Below are 10,246 nucleotides of genomic sequence, written 5' to 3'. Positions count from 1 at the left end.
TTTAAGCATCTTCGGGTTAGTGGTTTTCCCTAAGGCACTGAGGCATGTAGATGAAGCAATTTCTGGTCTGTTTGACCGACTGGATAAGAGAGTTATGCCTGTTCTCGCAATTTTAGCCGAAACACTTAGGTCATTGAATTCATACCGAAGAGCTGGTGAGGGTCGATTCATAGGATGTGCGCAACTACTACTAGCTTGGTTGCATACCATTTCTGGAAGGTAGACAAGGTGTCATATTAGGTGTTCTCTGAAAATTACTTACTATTAAAGGAAATAGTGGCTACACCAAGACGGGATGACATATCAGAGAAATGATGGATGGTGATCCTCCAAAATCTCCAAGAAGAGGATGTCGAATGGAGGCCCCTTGGTTGGTTCCCGATGAGATCTTATACCGATGTGGGGATTTTGACTGGGTCCTCCTACTTGAGATTTGGGCAGCCGTAGAATCTGCCCCTTTGCTCGTGTTGAGGCAGTACCGATCCAAACTGTTCATACTAGCAACCCATGGGCTAGCTCAATGCGAGTTTTTGTATAAAGGGGATAACTATAAGAAGAAGGTACAGGATATGTCTAACGCTTGGAATCAAACTCGCCGGATGAAGAGATTGGCAGTAGGTCTGATAACGACCCCTGAGTATAATAGGTGGCAAAGTAATAGAATCAACGACAATATTCCCGAGCCAAATCAAGAGGGCACGCGGTCAATGGAAGAATATCTACAAGTGGTCCCATCCGAGTTAGAGATCATAAAGTAGGACTTTGAGAGAAGGAATGCAGAACTTAGAAAGAAGATAGAGCAACTAGAAGAGAAAAAGCTGCATTTGAAACTTGATGTTGATGTTGGTACGTGATATTCGTGACAGGTTTTAAAAATTTATAATTAAGCGTTCTTGAAACTAACTATTATCACGATGAAGGCAAATGTACCTATCGAATAGTAATATAGCTTTAGCAAGACCGGATTGTCGAACCCAAAGGAACCAAGAGTACTAGTAATTACTTTCTTTTTATTATCTAGCCTAAAAATTAAGGGATTTGTTTATCTAAATTAATTAACTAAACTAAAAGTGCACAGAGAGAAATTGGGGAAAAGCTTTTGGGAAAATTCGATTGATTAAGACAATACCCAAGGAAAAATCCACCTAAACTTCACTTGTTATTTGACTCTGAATCAGACAATTTATTCGTTTAACTTGATCCGTAGAAATCCCTAAGTTATATTATTATCTCTCTCGAGACTAATAACGTCTAACCCTAGATTGATTAATTGAAATCTTTTTCTAATTAGCACCTAGTGTTGCATTAAGTTGATCTATGGATCCCCTTATTAGGTTTCATCCTAATCCGGCAAAATCTTATCACCCTATCTCTAGGCATGCAATCAACCCCGCTTAATTATGACAAATTTACTTTTAGACAGGGTATTTTCCTCCTCTGAATAAGAGCATTAACTCGAATCAATATACTGGAATATTAAAATAAGAATTAAGAACACATAATTAAGAACAAGTCAAATATTTATTATACAATTCAGATAATAATAACAAGATCTGTCTTAGTTTTCATTCCCCTTAGGTATTTAGGGGGTTTAGTTCATAATTGTAGAAGAAAACATCTCAAAAGAATAATGAATACAAAACATAAAGAAAACCCAAAACCCTTGAACGAAAATTGAAGGGAGATCTTCAGTCTTGATGATGAATCCGCCTTCTGAGATGGACTAATCGGCTTCCCTTAAGTAATTCCTTGCCTCCTACTCTGCGTCCCTCTTCCTAAGTGCCTCCTCAGGTGTTTAAATAGGCATTAGAATACCTAAGAGCCCTCAAAATTGGCCTTTTCTGAGTAAGGTTATACTTGGGCTCGGTAGGGACACACTCGTGTGCGATTACTCTAGCCCGTGGTCAAGGCTATTGAATAGGCACAGGCGTGTAGCCTACCCGTGTAAGTCGTGCTTCGATCCTGCCAAAGAGACACGACTGTGTGACATGCCCGTGTGAGGAAGTCTAGGCCGTGTTGATTTCCCATGTGAGTCCATTTTCTCCGTTTTCGACCCGTTTCTCGCTTTTTTTACTCTCCTATGCTCACCTAAGTATAAAATATGAAATTAAAGAATTAGGAGCATCGAAGTCACCAAATCTAAGGAGAAATCATCCATAAATGTGTTAAGCATGGGATAAAAATATGTATAAATTACGGTTTATCAGATGTTCAGAAATTGGAGACCGAGAAATAGAGAAAAGGAAAGAATAACGCCGAGGAAGATTTGGATAGTCTAAAAACGGATTATAAGAAATTGTGCCTATCAATGAGAACTGCTGGGTTGGGAAAAACATCTGAACAATGGCGACACGAGATCCAAGAAGAGATGGCCAAAGCCGGTCGATGGGAGAGAAAATATCGAGGCACTCAGGGTCGAAAAGAAGCCTTAGAAAAGAGTCTGTTGGAAGCCCAAAATAAGAAGATCGGGTTAAAAGCTAGAATAGCTGACCTAAAAAAATCGCTTTATCAACATCGTAGCCGTAACTGTGCAATGGAGCTGAAGGTGAGCTTGGATAAGATTGAAGAGTTGAAAAGGAAGGTCGAAGAACTCGAGATTGCATTACAAAACAGCGATCTCTGGTTTGATCTCCTTAAAGCAAGTAATGAGCGGTGTAATGAGCAACTCTATCGATCTTAGGGTCAAATTAGGGACAGAGACTACATTATGGGTGAGGCTGTGGCCCAGATTCGAGAGGTGGCCAACTATCTACAGACTTTAGCAGTTCAAGCAGTTTTATTAAGTGTGAAGTATGAATTAGAAACAAACCGGGGCCGAGAATTGGCTTGGTTACTTATGAAAGTTAAAACTTTAAACATTAGGGCTAGGCCATATCTGCAATCCATTTATATGTAAAGAATTTTATTTTCTAGTAAAGTTGCTAAATGAAATTGAATCAGAGTCGACGTATTTTTTCTGCATTCATGAATTTGCATTTCATCGTACGATATGCATTAATTTTCACAAAAGGACCCTAATTAATCAAAAATTATTTCAGTAATCTAGAAACTGACGAAAACCTACCAAGTACGCATCATTATGATACCTGAAGGAAAACTAAAGCGATGGATAAAAGACTAGAAAAGTTGGAACAAATGCAGAAGGAGATGTAAGAATAGATGCAAGCACATATGTAAGAGCAATTGCCTAAAATCCAGCAGGATATGAGGAACCAAATGCTAGAATCACAAAGGAACATGATGAACCAGCTAACACAACTGCTGACTGGTGTACAGGAGAAAGAAAAGGGCCCTATAGTCAATACTAAAGATGGCAATGAAGATCATATTTACCCTACTGGTTTTACCCCGAAAAATGCTTAGACACAAGCCGAGGTGTATACATGAAGGCCATCTGTTACAATCAGGCCCCAACAATTTCAGGCCAGTGCCTCGATGCCAATCAACTATCAAGCAGGCTCAGGCTCTAATCTAGGGGATAACCCAACTAACCCTGTAGTCCCTGATCTGGATGACATGGTAGAAGCCAAAAAAGTGAGAGTAGAGCTCCCGAAATAATTGGAAGACCGATGCAGGTGGTTAGAGGAGAAGTTCAAAGCAATGGAAAGTGCTGACTATCACTGTGGGATCGATGTTAAAAATTTGAGCTTGGTTCGGAACCTAGTGCTTCCCCCCAAGTTCAAAACTCCTGAGTTTGAGAAGTATAACGGGAATAGCTACCCCAAGGCTCATATTACCATGTTTTGTAGACGAATGACTGGGTACGTCAATAATGATCAGTTATTGATTCACTACTTCCAGGATAGTCTGGCTAGGGCAGCATCCAAATGGTACAACCAATTGAGCTGTACCAAGATCAACTCATGGAAGGACCTAGCTCAAGCTTTCATGAAACAGTATAGTCATGTGATGGATATGACCCCAAATAGGATCACATTGTAGAACATGGAAAAGAAACCGAATGAGAGCTTCTGACAATACGGCCAAAGGTGGAGGGAGGTTGCCATACAAGTCTAACCACCTCTCCTAGAAAAAGAGACCACCATGTTGTTCATCAATACCTTAAAAGCTCTATTCATCACTCATATGCTGGGGAGTGCCACTAAAAGCTTCTCAGATATAGTGATGACCGGTGAAATGATCGAGAACGCGGTAACGAGCGGCAAAATAGATGCAAGGGAAAGTACCAAGAGATCAGCCCCAAAGAAAAAAGAGAACGACGTGAACAACATGAGTACGTACAACAAAGGTCATTCCAAATCGTTTACAGTGAGCCAACCAAAGACGATAACTCCATCTATCAGAGCACCCCCAGACAAGAATCTAATACGAGGACGAACACAGAAATACTACAGTTTATACCTATACCCAGACGTATAGAACCTATTCGATGCACACGTAGTGTTTCCTTTCTACTTAAAGCCGATGCAACCCCCATATCCCAAATGGTATGACGCAAATGCTCAATGTGAATACCATACTGGAATCACTGGGCATTCAATCAAAAACTGCACTGCATTCAAAAAGTTAATTGAAAGATTTATTAAAATGGGGATTATGAAGTTTGACGACCCATCCGTGCCCATTGTAGCAGGAAACCCGTTACCCAATCATGTCGACCAAGAGGTAAACGGGATAAATGAAAGTAGGAGCAAGAAGGTCAAATATGAGGTTGCTGAAGTTAAAACCCCTTTGAAACGAGTTTGGAAGGAAATAGTGAAAAGAGGATATCGCATTGGATTCAGAGAAGAAACCTGAAGAAAAGTGGAACTACTGTGAGTTCTATAATAAAGTGGGGCATGAAATATAAGAATGCGGGGAGTTCAGTGCCTTAGTACAGGACATGATGAACAAAAAAGAAATAGAGTTTTATGAAGAAGTTAGAAGCCCCAAAGAGGGAAGTATATGTGCGTCAGAAGGAGAATCGACGGTGCAGACCCAAAAAGTCAACTACCCCGTGGTCATCATATCACAACCCAAAAATAATGAAGCGAGAGTGCGAATACCACCAAAAGTCATAATCCAAAAACTGCAGTCTTCCCTTATAAAGACAGCAAGAGGGTCCCATAGAATTACGACTGTAACGTGACAATCCCGAGAAAAGAGAACCCAGCTGGCACTTTAAAGGAGGACCAAGATGTCGGTTCCTATACGCGTAGTGGGAGCCGCTACGATTTAGTAAACACAAGAGCGAAACCCGCAAAAGGAAAAACTACAGCGGTCAAACAGAAGAAAGAAAGAACGGCCAGACCTGAACCTCTTATTAACGAGCCGGTCAATAAAGATGAGGCTAAAAAAATTATAAAATTTCTAAAGTACAGCGAGTATAGTGTTGTGGAGCAACTGCGTAAACAACTAACTCGTATCTTGGTGCTAGCCTTACTCCTAAGTTTGGAGGTCCATCGTAGCGCGCTGATGAAAGTTTTAAACAAAATGTATGTCATTAATGATATCTCTGTCAATAAACTAGACAATTTGGTTAGCAATATAAGTGCCGATAACTTTATCTTCTTCAATGATGATGAGATACCACTTGGTGGCATGGGATCGACTAAGGCTCTACATATCACCAGCCACTGCAAGGGGTATACGCTACCTGGGGTGTTGATTGGCAATAGATCGGCCCTGAACGTCCTACCATTATCCACACTAAACAGATTACCTGTGGATAGTTCTCACATGAAAGCATGCTAAAATATAGTAAGGGCATTTGATGGCACGGAAAGAAGGGTGATGAAAAGAATTGAAATACCTCTTTTGATCGGCCCAAACACATACGAGGTGTACTTCCTGGTAATGGATATCAAGCCTTTATATAACTGTCTATTGGTGGATACATTCAGCAGGGGTGGTGCCTTCATCGTTGCACCAAAAGTTGAAATTGGTAACAGTAAATGCTGAAGAAGACATCATTGCAGCAGTGACCAGTGATGCTCCATATATAGAGGTAAATGATGAAAAAACCAAATACTCCTTTCGGTCTTTGGAATTTGTGAATGAGACATTCGTTACCGAATGGAATAGGATCCCAATGCCAAAGCTATCTAGGACTACAAGAATGGACTTGCAGTTGATTGTCGGAAAGGGGGTCTTACCAGGAAGAGGATTTAGGAAATACCTCCAAGGAAAGGTTAAGGTGCCAATGATGAAGGACAAACAAGACTGTTTTGGCTTAGGATTCAAGCCGAACGTGAGACAAAGAAAAAAAGAGCTAAAAAAGAAGCAAGAAAGAAGGAAAACATGGTTGAATGGGGAGGAGATCAAATGGGAACCAATGATCTTCCCCCATATATCGAAGAATTTTGTGTTAGGAGGAATCATTCACCTTGAGTGGGGGACACCAAGAAAAGAAGCCATAGAAGGAACGCTGGAAAATTTAGACATCAACGCCACATACGAAAAAAGGACTAGAGGAGAGAATTTGTTGGGCATTCGCCCTTATGAGCCTTGAAGCGTTCTGAACAATTGGACTGCAGAAGAGATTCCTATAGTCTTTAGAAATAACATAGAGTAATGTTCAAAACACACTTATTGCTCTAGGCCTAGGAGTAATAAGAATTCTTTTTGTGAAATAGGTTTATGTTCAAAATTATTATTTCAATAAAATGCATCTTTGCTATCATTTTGAGCAAATATTCTTTCCATTCATAATTACACTATACAGATATTTATTTTTTTATTATTTTGTCCTTTGGATGTTCTCTCAAATATTCTTTTATTCTTCATTCATAAGCATACCATGTAAATGATTATTCTTAAATTCTTTCATTCTTTGGATCTTTCCTTCGCCTTTATAACAGGTCCCCAGATATCAATGATATGAGTGACGATCCTAATAACTCAGAGTCTCCTTTTGAGCAAGATAAGTGTATGGATGATTCTTAGGGCTTTGAAGACAATTTAGTTTGTGATCCATCTCCTGATTTGTTGAGGATAGTAGAAAAAGATAAGAAACAAATCCTACCTTAGAAGGAGTCAGTAGAAATTGTGAGTTTAGGAGAGGATAAAGATGTGAAGATCGGAGCTTGCATCACTGCGGAGACAAAACATGACCTCATTGAATTACTCCAAGAGTTTAGAGATGTTTTTGTATGGTCATATCAAGACAAGCCTGGGCTAAACACTGATATCGTGGTACACCGACTCCCCATAAAGAAAGAGTGCAAACCAGTCCAACAAAAGCTCCGAAGAATGAGGCCTGATGTCTTGCTGAAAATAAAAGAAGAGGTCAGGAAACAATTTGATGCTTGTTTCTTGAAAGTGGTTAAATACTCAGAATGGGTAGCCAATATTGTTGCTGTCCCTAAAAAATATGAAAAAGTACGAATGTGTGTAGACTATAGGGACTTGAACAAGGCCAGTTTGAAAGACAATTTCTTATTGCCAAAAATCGACACTTTGGTGGACAACACAACGGGTTATTCACTGTTCTTCTTCATGGATGGTTTCTAGGGATACAACCAGATAAAGATGCATCCTGAAGATGTGGAAAAGACCACCTTTGTAACCATGTGGAGAACATTCTACTATAAAGTGATGCCATTTGGACTGAAAAATACGGGAGCAACATACTAAAGGGCTATGGTAACCTTGTTTCATGACATGATGCACAAGGAAATCGAAGTTTATATTGATGACATAATTTCAAAATCCCGAACAGAGAAAGAACACGCACAAGTCTTGAGGAAGTTGTTCTTGAGATTCAAAAAATTCCAGCTGAAGCTCAATCCAACAAAATGTACTTTCGAGTCTAGGTCGGGAAAACTGCTAGGATTTGTAGCCAGTGAAAAGAGGATCGAAATTGACCGAGATAAAGTAAAGGCTATACAAGAATTGCCTTAGCCATGCACTAAAAAAGAAGTTCGAGGTTTCCTAGGAAGACTAAATTACATCGCACGGTTCATTTCACAACTAAATGAGAAATGCAACCCTATATTCCGTCTTCTTAAGAAACACAATCCAGTCGTTTGGGATGAGGAGTGCCAGAATACTTTTAACAAAGTCAAACATTATCTATCCAATACCCCAGTACTGATGCCACCTAGCCCGGATAGGCCACTGATTTTGTACTTGACAGTATTCGGGAATTCTATGAGATACGTGCTTAGTCAACATGATAAGTCAGAAAGAAAAGAAAAAGCAATATACTATCTCAGTAGGAAATTCATTGAATGTGAGACAAGGTATTCGCCAATCGACAAGTTATGTTGCTCCTTGATCTGGACAACCCGAAGATTGAGATAATACATGCTGTACCACACAACTTGGCTCATCTCAAAACTGGATTCTCTAAAGTACATGATAGAGTCGACTCCTTTGAATGGAAGGATGACCCGATGGCAAATCCTGCTATCCGAATTTGATATAGTCCATGTGAATAAAAAAGCTATAAAAGGGAGCGCAATAGTAGATTTTCTGGCCAAAAGAGCTTTAGAGGATTACGAGCCTTTTAACTTTAATTTCCCGAATGAAGATTTAATGTATGTTGTAACTACTGAAGAAGACTCTCAAGAAGGTAATGCCTCAAATGCTGTGGGTAACGGAATTGGAGCAGCCCTGGTATCCCCAAATAGAGATCATTATCCCTTCACTAGTAAATTGGATTTTGATTACACGAACAATATGGTAGAATACGAAGCATGCACCATAGGTATCCGTGAAGTCATAGAGCGTAAGATCAAAGTGTTAGAGGTATATGGGGATTCTGCACTAGTGATCTATCAACTCAAAGGTAAGTGGGAGACGAGAGACCTCAAGTTGATTAATTATCGAAGGCTGGTTCTGGAGCTAATTGAAGAGTTTGATGACATCACCTTCTGCTATCTTCCACGAGACGAAAATCAAATGGCTGATGCTTTGGCTACCTTGGCTTCAATGGTTAAAGTAAATAAATAAGAGGAGTTGAAACCTATTCGGATGAGTATCTATGGGACTCCGGATCACTGTTGCAACATCAAAAAAGAAGAAAAAAAGTACGACCAACCTTGGTACCACGATATAAACCTTTTATCTAAGCTAAGCTCGCCAGCCGCCAACCAAGCCAATGCGCCATCCCTATCCCTTTTACCGATGGAGCTTCCTTTGATTTGAATGAATGAGTAACGAAGGCGCATGCAAGAGAAAAGAAAGCCCCTATTTGGGCATGAGCCCTAGTACATTGACCTCTCGCAGACTTGAAACTCAAGTTTTTGGCTATTGAAAAATAAATAATAGAGACGAACAAAGCCATATAGATTCTCAATAAGGGAGGAACTCGACCTCGGCCAGCCGGCCAGGAATGATGACCAATTGCTGGGGGTCGATTTCCTCTTCCTTCCAGATGAAGGGGAGAGATAACTACTATTGAAAGAACGCGAATCGCTCCTCATGAATAGAATCTTCTACTAAAACAGAATCCACAGAAATCGATCGAGAAGATATGGGAAACATGCTCAATATCATTTGATTGAATCGTGAGTACCTTGACTAAGCAACTGAAAACGGTAAAAGGACGCTGAGAAGACTGGCTAGTGACTATGTTTTAGATGGAGTGATACTATATAAAAGAAGAAAGGATCAAGTGCTACTAAGATATGTAGACGCTATCGAGGCTAAGAAAATCTTGGAAGAAGTCCATGAAGGTGTCTGCAGAACACATGCCAACGGCTTCACAATGGCCAGGCAAATTAAGAGATTCGGATATCATTGGTCCACCATGGAAGGAAACTGTATCAATTACGCCAAGAAATGCTATAAGTGCCAAATTTATGGAGATAAAATTCATGAACCTCATTCGTCTCTGCATGTTATGACTTCTCCATGCCCTTCTCTATGTGGGGCATAGATGTTATTGGGCTGATCTTGCCAAAAGCTTCAAATGAGCATCGATTCATCTTTGTGGTCATTGACTACTTTACCAAGTGGGTAGAAGCCGCTTCATATGCCAATGTTACAAAGTTAGCAGTCAGCAAATTCCTGAAAAAGGAAATTATATACCGGTATGGAATGCCAGAAAGGATCATCTCTGACAATGCCTTGAACTTGAACAATAATACGATAGCAGAGGTCTGTAGTCAATTCAAGATCAAGCACCACAACTCGTCACCATATCGTCCAAATATGAATGGCGCAGTGGAGACAGCCAATAAGAACATCAAGAAGATTGTGAGAAAAATGACTGGAACTTATAGAGATTGGCATGAGAAGTTACCATTTGCCCTCTATGCTTATCGAACGTCTATCAGGACCTTTATCGGGGCAACGCCTT

General features: G+C 40.0%; 1 protein-coding gene across 1 annotated transcript; it reads left to right on the top strand.

The window, feature by feature from the left end:
* The first annotated feature begins 8,298 nt into the window (after positions 1 to 8,298).
* Positions 8,299 to 8,895, top strand: LOC107952324 (uncharacterized protein Mb2253c-like). The gene has a single exon (XM_016887587.1). It carries the CDS (start codon positions 8,299 to 8,301, stop codon positions 8,893 to 8,895), a length of 597 nt encoding a protein of 198 aa, XP_016743076.1.
* The last annotated feature ends 1,351 nt before the right edge of the window (positions 8,896 to 10,246 follow it).

The sequence above is a fragment of the Gossypium hirsutum genome, chromosome A02 (assembly GCF_007990345.1).
Source record: "Gossypium hirsutum isolate 1008001.06 chromosome A02, Gossypium_hirsutum_v2.1, whole genome shotgun sequence".
Taxonomy (NCBI): domain Eukaryota; kingdom Viridiplantae; phylum Streptophyta; class Magnoliopsida; order Malvales; family Malvaceae; genus Gossypium; species Gossypium hirsutum.
This window is presented reverse-complemented; position numbering and strand designations above follow the sequence as displayed.

Excerpts from the sequence above, each read along its gene's own strand:
- LOC107952324 (XM_016887587.1), top strand. The coding sequence starts at position 8,299 with ATGATAGAGTCGACTCCTTTGAATGGAAGGATGACCCGATGGCAAATC.